Source organism: Vanacampus margaritifer, chromosome 16, assembly GCF_051991255.1.
Source record: "Vanacampus margaritifer isolate UIUO_Vmar chromosome 16, RoL_Vmar_1.0, whole genome shotgun sequence".
In the NCBI taxonomy this organism is placed as follows: Eukaryota; Metazoa; Chordata; class Actinopteri; order Syngnathiformes; family Syngnathidae; genus Vanacampus; species Vanacampus margaritifer.
The window spans coordinates 4,149,843-4,172,052 of NC_135447.1; the positions used below are offsets into that span (position 1 = coordinate 4,149,843).

The 22,210-nt window shown below is 40.3% G+C and overlaps 1 protein-coding gene across 7 annotated transcripts in view; it reads right to left on the bottom strand.

Annotated features, from left to right (window-relative positions):
* fat3b (FAT atypical cadherin 3b) overlaps nt 1–21,958 on the bottom strand; it is a 73,053-nt gene extending 51,095 nt beyond the window's left edge. For all 7 annotated transcript variants that reach the window (XR_013288594.1, XM_077546508.1, XM_077546509.1 and 4 more), the window contains exons 1-6: nt 21,625–21,958; nt 16,372–19,337; nt 15,433–15,567; nt 13,799–14,000; nt 3,685–3,803; nt 2,238–2,436 (exon numbers count right to left, since the gene is read on the bottom strand). Coding sequence is in view for 6 of the 7 variants with exons in the window: in XM_077546508.1 (XP_077402634.1) it covers nt 2,238–2,436; nt 3,685–3,803; nt 13,799–14,000; nt 15,433–15,567; nt 16,372–19,314 (3,598 nt within the window). In the remaining variant the exon portion in view is untranslated. The remainder of the gene's footprint in view (nt 1–2,237; nt 2,437–3,684; nt 3,804–13,798; nt 14,001–15,432; nt 15,568–16,371; nt 19,338–21,624) is intronic.
* Nucleotides 21,959–22,210: the final 252 nt, after the last annotated feature.

Below are 22,210 nucleotides of genomic sequence, written 5' to 3' on the forward strand. Positions count from 1 at the left end.
TTGGACATTTTTTGGTCCCTTTTTTGGACATTTTTAGGTCATTTTTATCAACTTTTGTCTACTTCAAAATTTGGATTCTGACAATTTTGGAATATTTAATTATTCTTTTTTTTTTTAAATCAAAATCATGAATTCATTAAAAATACAAAATAAATATGTAAAAATAATAATAATAATAATAATCTAATAATAATAATAAAGAGCCATATGTGACTCCAGAGCTGGAGGTAGCAGACCTCGTGCGTGCACTTGCACAAACACATACATTGCAATAATTCATTTTTGTACCACAACTCTCATTCAGAAATGCAATATATAAAGTAGTTGCGATCCATACTATGGATGGTCCATTTAAAAAAAATATATATGTATCTCACGTAGCCAGGGTGGACAAACATGGTTGCTTTTTCCCTCGTCTTGAACCTTGTGTCAACACTCATCTCTTGTGTTTGTTCCCCCGCCGAGGAAGAAAACGAGGAGGAGGATGAGTAGGAGTGGGGTGCGGGGTGGTGGGGGTTAAGTGGTTTTGGGGTGGTAGTGGAGGTCTGGGGGGGGGGGGGGGTTGTCAGTGCTGCTAAAGCGCAAAGTAGTGCTTCAATCTTGTGTTGTGCTTGGCTACGCGCGCGCACACACACTCACACCGCAAACAAATCAAAGCGTCGGGGTCGAACGGGACACATCAATCAGTTCCGCGCAGCACCGCGGAAAGTTGCAGGACTCGAGACACACACAAAAGTCCCGTTGCGATGTGATAACACGCCTATCATATCAATCCGCCGCTTTAATAGTATCCTGGTCGGGAGGCGGCGCCGGATGTAGTAAAAGCCCATTTATCAGGAGGCAGGGGCGTCGATACGAACGGGAATAAGCAAGAGATAACGGCAACGACACCACAGGAGGGCTCAGATGGCGGTAAAAGTCCAAGCTCTGTGGCACATCACACTAATGTTAGCTTCTTATTACGCTTGAGTGTTAAACCTTGACGGCTTGATGACATTAATGGCGGTGACAGTTTGAACTTCAATCAGACCATTTGTGTGTGTGTGTATGTTGCCCCTGTCTCCATTTCAGTCCAACCAATCAGATCGCTGATCTCGCCCACAAACCTCCACGATGGGGGACTTTCACAGATTGTATTCCATTGCACAAAATTAAGAATTCAATATACCAAAATGTTGTTAAATGGGGAAAAAAAGACAAATAAAGCATTCCAACAAATAAATAAAAAGCAATTCAATTTTAATAAAGACGTAAATAAAAATGTTATTGAAGAATTATGTGAATCATAAAATAATATTTTATACATTTAATTTTGCTATGTAATGAGATAATCTACATATTTGTTGGTATGTTCATTAATTAATTAAAATGAATGATCCATTTTAATGTAAGCTATTTACATTGCAAGTAGAGCCGTCAAATTTAAAATTAAAATAGATTTAAAAAAAATAATTAGATTAATCACATTTTAGAATTTTGATTAAACATGATGAATCATACTTAATCGCGTAATTAAAAACGCTTTTTTTAATCAATACTTTTGCCCGCCAAATTTGAAAACCACCTGTTATGTGTTAATTTTTTCGACATTTCATGTTATGAGGACGTCTTCAACATTTTTTTTTATCTACTGCAAACTCTCATCCTCCAAAAAATGACCCCAATATTTTGACATGAACAAATATTCTGAATGTCATACACAAACATTTATTAAATGCTTTACTTTAATACATGTAGTACATGTACATGTTTATTGCTCAAACAAAACCTGTGCTACCTTTAACATAACCATCCGCTGTCAAGCTAAAGGATAATCTGTGGTCAAAATTAATATTGTAATTAATCTGTGTTAACAAATGATTAATGCAATATTTTTTGGTGATTAATTAATTAGTGAACGCTTTATCGTCGACAGTACTAATTGGAATATTTAAATTTGTCAGAACATTTTAATATTTAATAAATATAGAAATTCAGTCAAATGAAAATGAATAACATGAACAAATACCCATGAAATAACTTGAACAAAAAAGGTATGAAATACTGTTTATGAATTACTCATTAAATAAAGGATTCATAAATCGGTTCAGTACCATTCCTAGTATATTTTACAATTCAAGTAATGAATGTGATGAATTATTTCACATTAAATTAAATTAAATTAAATCAAATCAAATTAAATTAAATTAAATTAAATTTAATAAACATTCTATCAAATATACATGTCTCTAACTGACCTGTTTTTGGGTTGATGTAGAAGAAGTTCTGCGGGTTGCCGGCGGTGATGCGGTAGCTGAGGCGGCTGGGCGTGGCGGTGAGGTCGGGGTCTTGCGCCTGGATGCGGATGACCGACACGTCCCTGGGCGAGTTCTCCATCACCGACGGGTGGTAGATGGGGTCCGAGGTGAGTGGCGCGTTATCGTTCACGTCCTCCACCTGATGAGAGGACAAATATTTCAGTGTTATGTTAATTAAACATCACGATAAAGGAAAAAGTAGTCCATTTTTCATTTGTTGGTGTGAAATGTTGACTTTCTTCATAAACAGTTTCTCAATTAAGCCCATATAGATCTCTTATGCTATATGTCACACCCACAATGCACCACGAATGATTCTCCTCAGCCTTGGCATGCGCACGTGCGGACTATTTACGAGTATGGGCCGCGAGCGACACGGCACCGAGACGCTTGAGCGGGTAATTGAGGAGCACCTGTGTCTGATTAAACTTTGTGTTTCGTGTGTGAGTGTGCGACCAATCGCGGCCAGAAGGCATAACAACAACAGTGCCATTCCGCAAAGTCTCTCAAATGTGTCATGTTTGCGCTGGATGCTGAGGCGGAACAATCAAGTGAGTGAGGATTTGTTTACACGCTGAAAATCAGGACGTTCATAGAGTTCTTGGGTAAAGCTATGCGGTCGTCCACAGGTTACGAGTCCATCAAAGATCAAGTGGACAAGCCCAACACAAAACTGGATTGTCCGTAACATAATGCTTTGCTGTTGTTAGCTTTTAAGACAAAATTTAAATTTTTACATTTTTGTTATTCTTATGCCGTTATTCTGTGGTAAACCAAAATGTTAATGGTATGCTGGTGCTATGCCGTTGTTAGCTTTTAAGCCAACATGTTAGCATTACGCTAATGCTATGCTGTTGTTAGCTTCCATCCATCCATTATCTTTTTTTTTTTTTTTTTCTGGAGAGCTCAGTATTTGTTCATTCGGTAATTTTACCGATTTGACATGTCATCATCATTGCTCTCCTTTTTTTTTTTTTTTCATCCATTATCTTTAAACCAAAATGTTAACGCTATGATAGTGCTATTCTAGTGTTATGCTTTTTTTATATTGACAAAATGCTAAGATAAGCTAATTAGGCAATTATATTAATAATGGCAACATTTTGAGACAAAAACTAAAGTAAATCAATCAATCAATAATCTTTTCATCGAAACCTGATTTTTTTAGTCAAACTTCTGTAGTACAGTATGAAAAAAAGGACCAATTGGAGGATACTCGGCGGGAAAGATTGCAGCTTTCTAGTTGACTGTTTCAAGGAGTTTTTGATGAATGTCCTGCTGTTGTACTGTAATGTAGAGGCCAGCGAGTGTATAACCATACATACATAAAGGATGCCTCCCTGCACTACAAAGTCCCCAATTGTCATGCAGAGCGTGCGCACCCTACCTGGATGAAGACCTCGACGGAAGCCGACAGCGGCGTGACCCCTCTGTCTGTGGCGTACACCGTCAGCCAATAGGATTCCTTGCTCTCGCAGTCTAGGATGCCTGCCGTGTAAATCACCCCTGCGGGAAGGAAGACGTATTAATGCCAGCGGGAACATATAACAATCAGGTATGGGTGTCTGAGTGTGTGTGTGTGGTTGTCGCGCAGAGGATTCATTCCCAAAGCGAGAAACAATTTGAGTGTAATTTCCCAGAGGACGCAAACTCATAGCCCCCATCCCCACAGATCAGCAACAGCAAATTTCTATAGACGACTTGAGGCTGCAGTGACATTCACGGCCTTTGGGGGCGCCGCTATGTGTCATTTATTAACAAAATGTGTGAAGTATATCAAATTGCTCCTGAAATGAATTCAGATTTGTTTGATATTTTAAGCAAAGGATGATTTCATTATTTCACATTTCCATTTTAATTGTCGATTTAACTTCTTTTTTTTTTTACGTTGAGCAATTCCCCTTAGAAATAGTACACAAATTGCATTTGGCAATTTATTATTATATTATATTATTAGTATGGATTTTTTTTTAATGGGTTTTAGGTGAACTAATGAATACACACACACTCGCACGCACGCACATACACATACTCACCCACATACAAAAAAATAATAATAATAAAAATAAAAAAAAATATATATATATAAAATAATAATAAATAAATAAAAATTTAAAAAAGGAGAGCAATGATGACATGTCAAATCGAATGAACAATACTGAGCTCTCCATATAAAAAAAAGAAAAAAAAGAAATAGTACACAAATTGAACCGATAGCACTGATTTTTGCATCTTTTTTGACATTATTAATTATTCATTGTTAAAGTATTATTACATTTTCCAACTATCACATTTCATTTCACATTTGATATAAATATTACACTCTCGCTTTAATGATCCATTTAACTGACTGCCCACAAAAAAAAAAAAACAACTCAAGACTAGCGGCTCCAGTGACATTCAGGACCGTTAGCGGCGCCGCCGTGGTCACCTTCAGCACTTCGGCCAATCACGGCTCGCCCCTCGCTTGCTGCTACTTTTGTGCCAACACCAATAAAGTCACAAATAAGTACACACGCACACACACACGATGTGTCAGTGGCCTCAAGTGAGATGAGAAGCTGACAGCTCTTGTGCGACCTCTTAATGGACTGCCTGCTCTGCTCTCCATGCCAGACTTTGCATTGAATTCAGGCCCTCTGGCTGACAGCTTTTGCATAGGCTAGTATGGTCAAAAGTATTGAGACACACCTCCTCATGGCCTCCCCCAAGGAAGTTAACCATACGTTTCCATAGCCGTCTCTGTGTGTTAACAGGCTTCCACAAAAACAACTTGGACGGTTCTGAAAAAACTTTACTGAGAAGTTTAAGCAGGGGCGAAGGGGAAGCACAGCAAATGTCAGTGCACTTCTGTAAGATCCATTAACATCACATTTTCCTTAATTTCGCTGTGAATATTTTATGACTCTTCGTGCTGGAATACATTCATATGCAAGAAGGTTTGTGTCTAAAGGTGTTGATCCAAATGAGGATTGTTAATCAATCCATTACAAGTTTGATAGATTTTTAATTCCCCCTGAATCCTGACTATCATAAAATGTCCAAAAAGGCTTTGTGCGTGCCATTAAAAAAAATAATAATAATCCATTAAGTACAGTCAGAGAGCATTTTAATTGGATATAAATGGATTTCAGACACTCAAAAGCAATTCATTAATTCAGCACAAAATGCAATTACATGCAAGCATTTGCTGTGGATGAACGAAGTGAAGTCAAACATTGCATTTTTTTATTTTTTTTATTTAACTTCCATAGTAACTAAAATATTTTATGCATAAGTCACAACTGATTATATCCACCATTTAAAATGTACATCGACTACGGTGTGGTTTGGACTACAACATTTTAAGCCAAGCATCCCGCTCTTCAACAATCAAAAACATTTTAGCGTATAAAGGAGTTGTTCAACACTTATTTGATGTCATGGGAAGGCTTTTCCCCCGTAAACTGTTATTTATAGGAAATTTTCATGTTTGACCTCACAAAAAATGAGTTTGGGTGCAGAGTCAAGTTTGTTTTTATCCTTTTTAAAAATTACTAATATTACTACAGTTGACCAAAACAGTCGTAAAACTCTTCTTTGTATGTATCGCTTTGTCTTTATTATACTGCCCCCTAATGACTAAGAGTAGCAAAATCTCCAATGTGAAAGAAAAAAAATGATTTAGTTCTTTAAGTGCCATTTACTTATTCAATTGTAATTATTATTATTATTATTAATATTATTATGATCAAAAAGCACATTAAAATGTGCAATTTGAGGGGTAGTTACAATAACACCCCAGAAAATAAAGGCAAATAGGCGAATTTGCGAATTCCGACACATGACTATGCCGGGGTTGTGTCCTGTGCGTTCTTGATTACAAGAGATGCGTTCAGGGTCATGTACTTCCTGTTTAAAGAGTGTTTTTGTCTGCGGTAGCGACGCGCTCTTGTGAGCTCGTCCTTGACTTTGTCCCTTTCTGAGTGCATCCCGTTTGTGTCAAGAGAGAGGGAGAGAGAGGAGGTGGCTGGGGAAGGCGGGGGGGGAAGGGGGGGGGGGGGAAACATGCACACGCCCGGCTTTTTTTCAAAAAGCTCTTTGAACTAGTGCAGGAGCACCCTGCCGCTTTCATACAAATGTGACTTGACAGCCTTCATTTTCACCATGAACAACAAACCCGAGCTGTTGCCACATGCATATTTTTTTTCCCCCCCCTCCTCACATCACGTCTATCCGTCACGCGTCAGATTCCCCAAGTACACGCTCCGCGACCAATCTCGGAGCACGTTAAAACGGCTCACTAATGCTAAGGAGCGAGAAGCACGCGCAACAGATGATGTGAATACCAATGTTCTCGTCGCCCAGCGGTTTAACAGCGGCGAGGATGTGCTTTATTGCTGATAGTCGGGAGGAAGATCTTTGCATTGCATACTACACATGGGAGGGGTGAATCATCTCGAAAGGGGAAACGATAAGGCCGGTCTTTCAAGCGGCTGTGTGTGTGTGTGTGTGTGGGGGGGTGCAAATACTCGGGGAAATTGCCTCGACGTCTGCTCACGTCGAGGAGGAAGAGATGTACGCCCTGTTTGCTTTCAATCGACATGTCCACAACATAACCAAAACGGAATGGAAAGGAATTGAAACGGCAAGGAAAACAAACACTTGAAGGAAGTCATGCATAATATAGTATGAAAATACGACATATCCTGTTTTTTCCCGTTAGAAGCATTCAAGTCTACATTTTCTTAAAAAATATCAATGTCTTTATGAACCATAACAGTGCAGCTCAGCCTCTGGCTAGGGGCAGTATGTCAAACTTGTTAACACGTTTGAAACTAAACTAACGACCTAGTAACTATTGATTTTGCACTTATTTTTTAAATATCTAAGCTGTACAGAAAATCCCTGCTGGAATTGAACACAAGTTTGAATGTGATTGGTTCATTCTGAACGCAGCCACATCTCCAGTTCCACGAGGGTGTGTAGACTTGTGCAGCCTCATCATCTCAGATGTTGATTTTTACTTCCCATTTTGTTTTTCAATTGATTTGTTTAAGGTTGAAAAAATTGGCTCATTTATTGCAACATGGTATTTGAACAGGGGTGTGTAGACTTTTTATATCTGTTGTTCATATATGAAACAACATTTATTTAGATTTTATTTTATACTTGATTTTGTCACTTTAAAACAAAGATACCAAACAGATTGTATGGAGGGCTTCTTTTTTTTTTTTTTATACATAAGGGATGTATGTATGCATTCAGTTAGCCAGCTAAGCTAACAACGCTAACTTGGTTCTTCTGAATACACAAATGCTATTTTTTGCCTTAGAATAACAATAGTAAGAAATAATAAATAAAGAGCTAACGGCGTTGCTGTTTAACATCATTGTCGGCTCTACAATCTGTACGCTATGTTAGCTTAGCGTCCCTATTGTTTTTTTTTTATGCTTTCCTTACGACAAGGTGAACATAAACTACCAAGAGACATTGCAAACCTTTTCTCTCTAGTCTGTCTCAAACAGTAAATAAATAAAAAAAGAAAATAAAAAAAAAACTGACAATATTTCTCAAGGGAGTGTTGTCGGACAGTAACTAATACCGACTGTGTTCTTTCGAGATAAAGTTGGACGACGGCTATGAAACATGTCAAACAGACTCGTAAAAAAAGTGTAATAAGGTATCTTTTTTTTTTTTTTTTTTTTGTCCCCCACCACCGCACTCCCCTGCAATCTTCTTTCAGTTTCTGCTCCGACGGGCGCTGGCTCGGACCTCCCCCGAAATAATCTCGGCCTCACCTCCAGCTAGTTTTGCGCCTCGCTGAGTTTGTAATGTTAAGGTACATAACGGAGCCGCGCATCGTTAGACATTACTGCCGGGGATCAGATAGGTGGAAAACATCTTTAAGTTTAAAAGCAACTTCATATTAACGCTCACTGCACCATATAATGAAGCTCTATACGAGTTGTTTTTGCAGGTTCGAGATACAGAGCTATGCGCTTGGCCTGTAATCAACAGGTACGTCTCTGTCTGCTCAGGAATGTTTGTGTAAAATAATGAAAAACGTGCACTTAATTACATTTGAGAGGCTGTTTACGGGCTTTAATAATTGGAAGAACTACCCAGCAACCAAATGCCAATATTTTATAGTATACTGTATACTGTATACTGTAATATTTGTATTTTTTGTCTTCATTTTGTTGCCTGTTAATGTTATTGACAGTATTTTGTTTATTATTGTATAATTCTATTTTTGATTATTATTTTAACAAATGTATTTGCAGAAATACATGATATTATTCTATTTCATTTGTACATAGTTTGTCCTGTTCATATTTGTACTTTTGTTGTTTACATTTTTATTTTTATATTTTTCACGTGTTATTATCTTTTTTAAACTTGTTACATTATTTTAGTATATATATTTTTTAATTTAAATATTTATTTTGATATTTTAGGTTCTAGTTTTGATTTTAGTTCTCTTTTTCTGCCCTATTTGTATTATTAATTTTGTTTGAATATTTTTTGTATATATTTGATTTTATACGATTTTAATTTTTTTTAAATTGATTTTATTTCATATGATTTTAATAGTAGTTTTGATATTTTATTTGTTATATTCTACCTTTATTTTTACAATGTATATTATTAATATCAGGATTATTATTATTATTATAAATACTGTAATTTGTATGCTTATTTATTTTTGACTTTTAAAAAATATTTATTATTGGTGAAATGTAGTATTATATTACACAGTATCATTTTATTTTTCTCATTATACTTTTGCTGTTTATTTTTCATTTTTATTTAATATTTTACTAAATATTTACACATTACCACAATGTTTAATTTTTTTTTATTTATTTTGTTTTTTTTTATATATAATACAATTTTGCTAAATAAATACCTCTGAAATCTAAGCATTCTTCATTTGCTATTGGACTTAACAACCATCTTCTCTAATGTTGCGTCCTGTGAGTGTACACTGTCCAGTCAGTACAGTGCAGTGAGTGCGGGCCCAAAGAGAGGATGCGGACCGGAGCCAACAGGCCTCGTATGTGTGTGTCAATTGATTGCTCTCCTCTGACTGGCCCGTCAATACTAATTAGCCTAGTTAAAGGTCAACGCGGGCCTTCAGTGGACGCTGAAGAGCGCACAAGACGAGAGAAGCTGCTTACCATCCCGGCCACGCTCGATTTTATGAAGCGTCCCGACGATGATTGTTATCGCTTCACTGACGCCGAGCTCGCTAACGGCGGCTAGTTTTACATGAGAAGACGAAACGATAAATTACTCTGTGCTAGCTAGGTATTATTTTATTGTATTTGTTATTGTGGTGCGGCTTTTATCTGATGGCTGTGTGCTTAGCTGCCGCAACAAGGTTCCCCTGCGGGGATAATAAAGTTCTCCTTGACCTTGCGCAAGTGTCAAAAACGAGAGAGGCGCAAAGTGTTCATTATATAAGTGTATGTTATGGAGAGAAAAAAAAAAAAGGTATTTTACAGGAATTGTGTGTTGTATCTTATTTTAGATTGTTTTGTATCGCATGGCAGATTATACTGTATCATATTGCATCATGTCTAATCATCATCCAATTGAATCTTATCATACAATAGCGAACATGATTGTATTCAATCTTATTGTATAGCACCAAACCGTATTGCTATGGTGACATATCGATTCTTTTTTTTTCTTCCTCTTTTCTGGAGAGCTCAGTATTGTTCTTTCGGTAATTTTACCGATTTGACATGTCATCATCATTGCTTTCTTTTTTTCTTTTTTTTTTTTTGTATGTGGGTGAGTATGTGTATGTGCGTGCGTGCGTGTATTGTTAGATATTGTAGCATTTTTAATTCTTCATTTTATTTTATTAACCATTGTTACACACTATGAACATCCCAATTCTTTCTATTAACCTTGTCGAAACGTTTTGTGTCCTTAGTAGAGCAGAAGGTGTTGATCTCGGTATGGTCTGACCTTGGGCTGGTGCACATTGATTGGTCCAAAATTCCTTGTTTTATTTTGTACACGCACATTTCGGTGTTTGAAAACAAAATTTGCTTTGAAATAACACACACACACACTTTTTACTTTCTTCATCAGTCAGGGCCACCGTAAATTTGGTTCAACTTGTTTGTGAGATTTTGTTATGGGGAAAAATAGAACCTTCAACTATATAACATATTCAGTCCCGAACACACACCCAAATCTGACCTTGTTTACGCCATCTGCTCTGGAAAAGTACTCAGAGATATGTTTTGTCTACAAATAAAAGAGAGGAGGTCCTTAAACTATAAAAGCCGTTCGACACCCGGAAGAAACACATTTGACGCTCTGAATCCCACCTGTTTAAGTGATGATTAGAGGCAGTTATTTGTCCAGAGATTCTCTGTTTTTTTTATTAAATCATTTTTACAAAGGTGTATTTTTCTTGCATTAAATCTATCTTCATTTTTGGAACGCGCAAAGAGGACAAAATTCCTTTATTCCCCTTCAGTATTCATTAGTTCACCTAAAACCTATTAAAAAAATCCCATACCGTTCACCTAAACAGAACACTTCCAGCCAGAGTCGTGAGGCCGTCAGGAGACCCGAGGAAGGACCAAAGGAAAGAAAGGAAAGTGAAATCCAGCACCGACCAGACATGTCGATTCTTATGCTACTATTGTATCGTATTGGATGATATCGTACTTTCTTATCGTCATATACTGTATGTCACTATCATAAAGGCAAGGCACGCACTATACAGTTTCTCATGGTGTGAATCTCATTTCTTGTGTACATATCATATTGGACCATATATTGCATAGCATTGCGGATTATACCGGATATCAAATCACGCCTGAGACAATCATACACCAGGAGAATCCCATCACACTGTGAAATAGAGTGAAAGGTTTCTGCACGCTCAACTTTCATGCAAATATGGAATGCGCAGACACGTGTGGCATTTTCCGCAGGCGGTCAATGAGAAGTCCTGGGATTTCATCTAATCCGCGTGTTCCCACGGAGGTCATGTACAACAAATGCCAACGTCGTATGCGGAACGTGACACCATCGCATTGCGGTTTTTTTTTTTTGTTAGATGTGATAGAGTCGCACGTATACGGACGGGAAAGCCTTGATCCCGTGTTGCGGCTCGGTTGCAGGCCACGCCCCCAAGCTCGGCCAGCGCTGTTGCCCTCATTAAAATAAAGATCTCACGACACATCGTGAACCAGTGACTCAACGACTCTGACGTCACTCGCCACCAAGCTCCATTAAGAGTAGAGATAGACCCGTATGTTTTTTTTCAGGGCCGATACAGATACAGATTATTAGTAGCCAAGGAGGTGACTGATCACTTTCACTAAAAGGGAAAATATTGGAGTGACAGTCAAAATTTTAAAAAATACAAACTCTTAACTTTGTCTAAATGTTTTTAACCATTTTTATTATTATTTTTACTGAACAACTTTTCAGATTTGTAATATGTTTGTTTTTTCTTTTTAATCTTAGACAATATACATTTTTGTTTTAAAATTCTAACAAAAAGTTCAGGAGGCCCCGAAGGTCATCAGCATGTACTGAAAAGTTCAATGAAAACTTAAACAAGTAGCTTCCTATTATTTTCTACAGTAAAAGGATTTCCGGAATTTCTGAAATGTTAAATTCTCACTTATCTTAGTTTAAATTTCAAACAAAAACAGAAAGTGCAGAGAGTTCCCAAGGTCAGCAGCTTCTATTATAAAGTTAACACCCAAAAAAATATATATATTTGTTTCCTGAAGTTAACACAGTTTTGAATTACTTATTATCGGTCATCAGTTTTATGAAAAAGATCGATGTCAATATTATTATTATTATTATTATTATTTTATTTTCATTCATTTGTAAAAGAAAAGAGACAATATAAAGCAATATTCAAATTCAAAGTAAAGTAAAAGAAAGAAGTAAGACTTGTTTTGTCTGATCAACTGCCCCAAAAAAAACACACACAAAATGAATGACAGCGAGCGGTCAAGACGCTTTCAATGTAACAATCCTACAAAATAATCCAAAAATAAATCAACTTGCGTGTCCTTGTGCTATACATATTTTTGCAGTAATTGTGCTTTTATACATTTTTTAAAAATACAAATAGACTGAGAAGATTTTGTTTTACAATCCAGATTGTTCCACAGGCTGACACCTTGAGTTTCTTTTTCTTTTGTTCTATATTTAGGTTTGAAAAAAAAAAAAGTCTGTTCCTCTTAATTTGTACTCACCTTCAGTTTTTATCAATTTAGTTTGTATATTAGCTGGTAAAATTTCATGATGGGCTTTATACAATATTTTAAGGCGGTTAAACTCCATCAATTCATTCATTTAAAAAAAAGTTTTATAGTTGTATAAATAATGGATGAATGTGGGGTCTGTATCCACAACCGCAAACAACATGCAATACATATACAACAACATACTGTGTATATCCGACATTCGTCAAAATGCTGAATATCGACGTGCCCGGGGATATTGGGCTAGCAATAATCGGTCTCTCTGTAATTGAGAGACAACAGCCCTAATGACCCACTTATTCCGTATCAAATCTTTACTTGGCTTAAAGAAGTGCAATCAACAAAAAAAATATATATATATATTTATATGTGTATATGTATATATATGTATATATATTTTAAAAAACAAACAAATAAATAAACAAAAAACATTTATTAATTTTTTTTAATTTATTTGTTTTTTAAAAAAAAAAAGGAGAGCAATGATGATGTCAAATCGAATGAACAATACTGAGCTCTCCTGAAAAAAAAAAAAAACACATGTTAATGAAAATGTCACATATTTGCAATGGATATTTTTTTTTTCATATTTGACATTTTTGCCAGGAAATGAATATATACCAACCGTACTGTTATGCTGCATTTCCCAAGTTTAAAAATCCAAGAAAGATTTTCTTTTTTTTTTTTTTACAAAAAAAACTTTTATCTTATCATTCGATTTTTAAAACAAGCAGACACCAAATAAAAGCAAACATACTTGCGTGCTATCTCCAATTTTATTATTATTATTTTTGTTTAAAAGTGTAAACTGTTACTTAAAACACATTGCTTCTATTAATGTAATTATTTTTGAAATATCAACGAAACCAACGTACCAGCAGGGTTAATAAATAAATCAAAAAGTCAATCATCCTTTTTTTTTTTTTCTGGAGAGAAAAATAAAAAAACAAAAATAACAAATATATTAAAAAAAGTCAACCATACATAAAAGCATGCTTGGATCGGTTTGGTGTGGCCACCAAAAACCACAAGGCCTTCTCTCAGGTCCACCATCAGTGACCTAGGCCTTGTGTCCCAATACTTTTGCCCAACTCCTATAAATCAAGTAATCACGCAGCCCTTGATTGCATCTATCGCACAGCTGCCGAAATGCAAAACACAACAGGACTTTAATAAGCCACCAATTACAAATAAATAGAAACATCCTGCGCGAGGCGCATGACTGGTATTGGATGCTAAATTGGGTTTGGGGCATCGAACCTGTGTCTTCGTCGATGGTGAAGGCGCCGAGGCCGCTGCCGCCCCGGATGGAGTACTTCAAGGCGCCGTCCCTCCCGTTGTCGTCGTCCTTGGCGTCCAATGCTAGCACGCTGGTGCCCGCCCTGGAGTTTTCCTTCACCGAGCCTCTCACGGCGAAGTCGGCAAAGTAGGGCGCGTACAAGTTCTCGTTGACGTCCACCACCTGGAAACCGGTTGGCCAATTAACAGTGGAGGGACGCAAGGAAGCACGAGTACTTTGTAACTAGGGGTGTCGGGCGATTATCATTTTTAATTGTAATTAACCGCATTACTTTATTAGTTAACTCACAATTAATCACAAATGTTATATCTGTTGTAAATGTACAACAAAATATATATTTTTGTAAGTTTCCATACTCTTGTTCACATCAAAGTGGGAAAAAATAAATGTTAAACAAACTGCATCGTTTAGTCACTGATACAATAATTTCCTAAAAATTCATAAAATTGAGTTAAAATTAAAAAGATATTGCTCATTTTTTTCTGCCACTAGATGGCATAGTTGCATTTGTCAGACATTGGTGACAGCTCAGCGCATTTTCCTTTTTATATTAAGAACTATCTCATCTTTAATATGAAGTAACTTGTGAAATTCTGCACATTTTCAAAATTGTAAAATACCACTTGAGCTCAGTCTCCACAAATATAAAATGTATTACTGCTAAATTTTGACGCGGACGTGTCTGCTGCGTTGTAACTCCCCCAGTACAGGCTTTCGAAGTAACCATGCGTTAAAAAAAGTAGTGGCGTTAAGGAACTCATTTTGGCACCCCTATTACTTTTTTTTTGGGGGGGGCTATCGGTCCTTTACTTGAGTATTTACGTTTTAGCCAACTCTTTCTTTTATTTTCCCAACATTTGATTACAAATATCTGCACTTCCTACTCCTTACTTTGTTAAAATAGGCTTGTAACTTTTTTTTCAAGCTACGCAGATTATGATCCGAGGTAAAAAGAGAGCGGTGAAGTCAAGCGTGGTTCAGGTCTTGATTGGCTTATTGAGATCTTAGGGACTGACAATATAAGGTCGGAAAAAAAAAAATCTGTGACAGCGGCGGCGGCGTGGAGGAATGTGAAACTGACAGCATTAACGACGATGCCGCAACATCGTCAACATCGTCATTTGTGGCCTAATTGAGATAAAAAAAATAATTATTCTGTCGGTTAGGCTGATTTTCTGCCAGCCAAAAAAAAACACCCAAACAGCTTCTGTTATTCAAAAATTCTCTGTTGAATAAACACCTCATTATTGTTATCATTATCTAATTATGCACTTTTTGTCATGTTGTTTTGTTGGGCTCATGCAGGACCTGTTGTCAAGTTTAGTACTAACGTATCATCCTGTCAAAATTTTTTCGTGTCCAGGGACTTTTACCTTTTCTTTTTTTTTCAGAATGAGCAAAATACAATAACAGGGGAAACTACTTTGTGTGAAAATAAGCTGATTTCCATCATGGCAGATCTATTTCATTTTTATTTTTATTTTTTTTATCAGTACTTCTAAGTAAGTAGAGTGTGTGATTACTTTTGCCACCTTAATGAAACACTAATCTCTCAATCTGACTTCTTGTACACATGTTCATGAGTGGTCCGCACCTCCACCTCCACATACGTCAGGCTGCTGAGGGTGGGTGACCCCCGGTCCTCGGCGAGTAAGGTCAGGTTATAAAACGCCTGCGTCTCAAAGTCCAGCTCCTTCCTGATCCTCAAAACGCCGCTCGCAGCGTGCATCTGACACACACACGCACACACATCAGTAAATGCAGCATTTAAATATGTAGGACATATGTAGGACGGATAATCCTTTTTCCATCTATCCATCCATTTTCTATATCGCTTATCCTGTTTAAGGTCACAGACAGCTGGAGCCTTTTGCGGCGTACTACACCTTGGACTTGTCGCCAGTCAGCGCAGAGCAGTAGGGTTGTCACTATCGATTATTTTTTTAGAATCGATTATTCTATCGATTAATCGAATAATTGAATACCATTTTATTCCGCATTAAAGTGTATTACAATATAATATTTCCCCCAATTGCTGTTTGTTAGACAATTATTGTTGTTCCTTTAGTATTTTTTGGTGATAAAAAACCAATAAAACATTGATGTTGTACTCGCCAACCTTTTTGAAACTAATTCAGTCACTGTTTTCATAAGTAAAAGTAAATGTTTGCAAATGTCTTATAAATACAAAAGATAATCAGTCTACTCTGATGGACTACAGAAATCAGAGAATAATTACTGTTGAGAGACTGAAATTGCAGGATTTGGACAATTTTATTTTAAACAATGGCGCTAAATGATTACTCGATTATTAAAAGAGTTGTCGATTAATTTGGTTATCGATTACTTGTCGATTAATTTTGAGAGCTCAACAGAGCACATACAGAAACAAACATTGGGCCATTTACTCTGATGTTTGTAACGTATGATCGGACCCCTTTGAAAACAAGATGGTGCATCTCAAATGGTTCACCGTAATACAAAGGCACAAATGTAGGATGGATGATGAAAGAATAAACAAAAGATGGCAAACCTCAAATGTGCCGTTGAAGTCACTGAAGAGGGAGTACCGGACTTGTCCGCCGGGCCCGATATCAGGGTCCTTGGCCTGCACCCACATGATGACAGCCCCCGGTGGGAGGTCCTCCAGCACGCGAGCGCTGTAAGCACTCGGGATGAACGACGGGGCGCAGTCGTTCACGTCTTCCACGATTATGTTCAGTGTGGTCACTGACGATCGCCGGTTGCCTCTTTCGGCCTTGTCTCTGGCCTCGATCCTCAGAGTGAACGTCGGGAAGCTCTCCCGGTCCAAGTGCCCGGCCACAAAGACGCCACCGGTCTCGCCGTCAATGCCGAACTGAGGGACGCTTGTCAGCAAAAGATAAGACAGCTGTGCGTTCTGACCGGCGTCTTTGTCAAAAGCAGAGATGGTGACCACCTGCGTGCCCAAGGGGGCGTTTTCCGCAACCAGCGCAGTGAATGCGTCCTGAGCGAACTGCGGGTCGTTGTCGTTGGAATCCTCCACGATGACGGTCAGGATTCTCCAGTTGGACATCTGAGGGACACCTTGGTCGTAGACGGTGATGTTGAGAAAGTAGCGGTCGGTTCGCTCGCGGTCGAGCGGCCGCAGGACGCTCAGCAAGCCGCTCTCCATGTCCACCGTCAAACAGTTCTCTTTGCTGCCGTCGGATATGGAAAAGAGAAGACGGCCGTTGAAGCCGGGGTCGTCGTCCCTTGCCCTCACCTGGAAGACGCTGGCTCCGGGTGGGAGATCCTCCCGAACTAGAATGCTCGTAGGCAAGGCCTCAAACTGCGGCGCTTGTTTGTTGGCAGAGAAGACATCCGCACTTCTGTCTTCTTGTCTCACTCGAGCCATGGCTGAGGCCTTTGAGAGCATTTTCTCAGCCATCAACTGGGCCACCTGGGTGTCTTTGCAGCTGAGCCCTCGGGGGGCTACCGAACCCCTCACGACGGATATATTCACAAACATGGCCATGGAGGACAACTCCCCATCTGTGGCAACGACTTTCAAGTTGAACATCCCACTCTTCAAATTCGCCCCCGCTAATGATCTCTTCAACGACAAAGCGCCGGACTCGGCATTCAGCCCGAAGTAGCTCATTTCATTTCCGGAAATGACCTCGTACTTGACCATCCCGAGTTCGTCCATGTCTACGGCCGACAGAGTGACGATGGTTTGGCCGACAGGGAAATCCCGGCCGATCATCCCTCTGCAGGAGACCCTCTCAAAGATAGGAGGGTTGTCATTTATATTGATCAAACGTATGGTGACGTTGACCTCGCTCTCCCTCCTGTAGGGCGAACCCCAGTCCGAGGCTCGCACGGTAAACGTGTAGATTTCTTCAGACGATTCAAAGTCCAGGTCTCGCGTGATCCTCAGCTCCCCCGTGTCTTGGTCCACGGCAAACGGAAGCGACGGCTGCCCGTTGATGGTGTGCGTGACGTAGCCGTTCTCTCCTTTGTCTTCATCCGCGGCGGACACGATGAGAACGACGGTGCCGGCGGCCGAGCTCTCGTTGATGGAAACGTCGTAAAACGGCCGGCCGAACGCCGGGGAGTTGTCATTAGCGTCTTCCACGCTGATCCGGACCTTTGCTCTCAGCCGGCTGACAGCCTCTAACACTTCCATCTCCATGAAAATCTGTGATATCCTTGTCAGCCGCCTTGAGGTCATAATAACGCCGGTCGAGGGATTGATATCAAAGTACATTAGTTCTGAGAGGCTGCAGAAGCTGTAATTGACACTCGCGGGAGCCGGGGAGATTCTCAGTACCTCGACAACGGTGCCGGGGGGGGCAATTTCACTCAGCACCACTTCATAGACGTCTTTCTCAAAACTCCCCCGTGTGGGTTCGGGCTTTGTGACCAACAACAGAAGCGATTGAGTGTTAGAGAACTTAGGAGGGATGCCCCTGTCTTTAGCCTGGAAGGTTAAGTTGCACCCGTAGGGGTATCGGTTCCAGTCCACCTGCTGTGACGCTGTGACCCAATATTCATTTGCCGTGAGTGGCGACCGATCAATCACAAACTGTTCAAATGGGTCACCGTCAATGATGGACACCCGCTCCGTGTACCCGCTCACACCCTCATCTTTATCCTCCACCACCACTTTGGCAAAGACCGGGTTTGGGTCGGTCCACGACGGGACCGCCGGGACCGCCCTCAGGATGGGCGCAAACTCATTTATCTGAGTCACGCTCACCACCAGTCGGGCCGTGCTGCTGATGTCATTGCTACCGTAGAGCTTCATCCCGCGGTCCACCACCTGGACCTCCAACTCCAGGGGGTTCTGGTTGTCCATCCTGGGCTGGCCGGTCAGCGTGACCACGCCGCTGGTGGGGTGCACGGCAAAGAGGTCCAGTTTGCTCTTGAAAAAGTAGTAGAACTCGCCGTTGGAGCCCACGTCGGCGTCGGTGGCCGTCACGCGGCCGATGCTGGCGCCCAAAGGGGCGCTCTCGGACACCACGAACGAATAAGAGGTGGGGGAGAAGAGAGGACGGAGGTCGTTAGTGTCGAGGACGCTTATGTAGACGGTGGTCAGTGCTTCCAGGCCTCCTTGGGCGGAAGCCTTCACCGTCAGAGTGTAATTGTCTTGCACTTCCCGATTCAGCATGGCGCCGGTGTTTGTACGCAAGCGCAGGAAGCAGAAATCCCCCATCGTGAAGTCCTCTGCTTGGAAGACTCCCTCGCCGTCGCCGGACTCGATGGAGAACTTGACGTCAAACGATCGGACTAGGGCGACGCCCATTTTCACCCGGCTCCCGGCGTACGTCCTGGCGGCCGAGTTCTCAAAGATGGAGGCGTTGTAGGCAGGCTGGCTGAAGAGCAGCAGGCCTTGGCCGGCCCTCGCCTCCGGCAACAGCTGGCCGAGTAGCGTCGGGAAGGCGAGCAGAACGCAAATACGACGGTAAAGGAGCGGGAAGCGCGTCATAATTGCCCTCAGATTGGGCTTCATGGCTGTTACATCACCCAGTCATCCTGCAAGAGGAAAAAGCGTCACAAAAGAATAAACTATCACTGGCTGGCATTTGGGGTACTTGTTAAAATGTTGATAGAGGGCCGCGGCGACAAAGACATTTCAGGGGTCTTCCTCAATATTACAGCGATGTGACGGCATCTTCAAATTTGCACTACAGTGTGTTTCCATTCAAATGCAGCCAAAGGCAAAGAAAAAGCCTTTCCTTCAAGCAAACATTGAACACTCACTCTTCTTCTAACCCGTATTTCTAACACAGACTGATAACAATGAAAGGGACATATTACGGAAATGGACTTTTTAATTGCTTGATTACAAATAGTTGGGTCTCTGGAGGGCCTGGCACTCTCATCTAGTGTGAAATGAAGCAACAAAGTCAATCTTTTGTTTGCTGCCTATTTCCCAGAATGTGCCTGTGAGCAAGCAAGCCCTTGTGAATTTTAGCGTTACCCGTACGCACCCAATTTTTCTACTAATCACTTGGCAGGCAGGCTGAGTGAAGATCTGCCAATTCCAAGTGATGACATGGAAGCGCTATCATGTCAAAGCCAAAGGGTAAGCAGCACTGCAGTGGCGGAACAGATAAGTGCGAACTTCTGTTAAGCGACATATACTCAAACGTTCGGCTAACTTGTTATTACGGGTACGGTCATCCTTTTTCTTCCCCGCTTTTTTCCCTTGTCCTGTCTCTTGTTGTCATGGTAACAAAAAGCCATGTTTGTGCATTGGTCAAGATGCGATGTGGGGTGAGCAGCGAGAGGTTCCCAAAAATGAATGGTCAAATTTCAACCATGGTCTTATAAGTAGGTGTTAAGTGTACTGCAATTCATTATCCTCTATTGGGGAGTGAAGAGGAATTTAGAATTTTGTCCTCTTTGCGTGTTCCAAAAATGAGGATAGATTTAACGTAAGAAAAATACACCTTTGCAAAAATGATTTAATAAAAAACAGAGAATCTCTGGACAAATAACTGCCTCTAATCATCACTTAAACATCGTGGGATTCAGAGCGTCAAATGTAGCTCTTCCGCGCGCACAACGGTTTCTTATAGTTAAAAAGACCTCCTCTCTTTCATTTGTAGACAAAACATACTCTCTGGTACTTTTCCGTGAGCGATGGCGAAAACAGAGTCAGGTGTGGGTGTTCAAAACAGATTCTGTTCTCAAGGACCAAATGTGTTTTCGCACAAAGTGCTGAGAAGGAACTTTTTTAGACTAAATAGTATGTCCCAGTTTAAGGTCAGCCTATACGAAGTCAACACCATCTGCTCTGCACAGGACACAAAACATTTCGACAAGGTTGATATAAAGAATTAAAATGTTAATAATGTGTAGCAATGGTTAATAAAATAAAATGAAGTATTAAAAATGTTATAATATCTATCAGGAGTCAGCACGTCATTATCAAGCCACTGAAATACAAAAACACACTTGCCAATTAGTGTGCGATTCTGCGTTGATGCTGCATGAGGCGGAAACATTGCAGATCACAAACCCCTCCCACATTCGAGCCCCCATCACTCCGAACAGCCTTCAACGAGCAATCAAGCATCTGTGGCTTATCAGAAAATTCACAGCATCCTTTCGACACGGTGTTAATCCTCATGCCATAGCCACAATGTAAGCAGAGCTGCATTGAGTTTTGTTGGGTGTTACCATGACGACCGGAGCCGATACTAGGGCGTTGTGGCTAGGCGAGCACATTCTACTTGTGGAAGCAGACCCCCAGTGTGTGGGGAAATCAATGATGTGCCGCTTATCAAAAGCCCAATCTGTGCATCCAACAAAACTCAATGCAGCTCCACATGACATTGCTTCAGACAAGTCACAGCCGGAGAAGCTGGATGTGGGGACGGTTGTTGTATAAATTAGCCAAATTATGACAAGGAAAATGAGAATGTCTCCTCTATGGACTCATTTTCTAAAACAGGCAACAAAAGATTTACTCGGCTGTTTAATTGCACACTAGGAATGTGGGCTCAAGAGACTTTATTATTTACCAACAAGCTATTAAAAAGTCAACTTTCCGTAATGAGCTTCTTTAAGATATCTAGAAACCGTCTAAATGTGAAAAGTGCATAATCTGTCTCTGCACAACTCGGGGTAGAGTGTGAAAAAGTTCAAATGCATAATACATATTGGTCAGGCTGTTAATGGCAGCAGGGTGTGCAATGTTTTTGAATGGCAATATGACGGTTGTATTGCATCTATGACTGAGATACAGTCGTCGATAGCCTAACTAAGCAAACCCCTGGATCCTCTGTCACTCACAAATATCATGTTGTCCTACCTTTCTTTTGTGAAATCACTCAAAAGTGCATCTTCCCTCATTCTCCCAAGGGAGGAAAAAGTCTTCAAAAGCACTCAGACGAGCACGTTACATCCCGCCAGGAGGCACTCGTCTAAGAGCCGCAGCCATCAGCCGCCAAAGTACACGCCAATTGTCCCAGTTTTCACGCACCTGCGTCCTGCCGAGCGTGCCACAAAATGGACGTTAAAACAACCCCGCTGCTTCCCTCGTTTTGTGTGGGTCCAACCGGCGATTAAAAGACAACTGGGAGGGAAAAGAAAGGGAACAAAAAGGCTTTGCGCAAGTTTTCTTCGAGGGGGACCGGCCAGCAGCATCAGTTGCCGCCGCTTTGGGACCGCGGAGGGAGAGCCGGGAGGCAGTCGGTGGGCGAGCGAGCGAGAGAGGGGGCGCCGATTTTGGCCGAAAAAAGCCGAACAAGTGCGGAAGTGAACGAGAGCATCTTCGCGTGTGTTATGACCATAGATACGCTATCTATGGACCTCTCAGATCTAAACCCTTGTCTTTTCTCCGAAGAATATTAAGACAATCTAAAAACACAACATTCTTATTATTATTATTATATTCA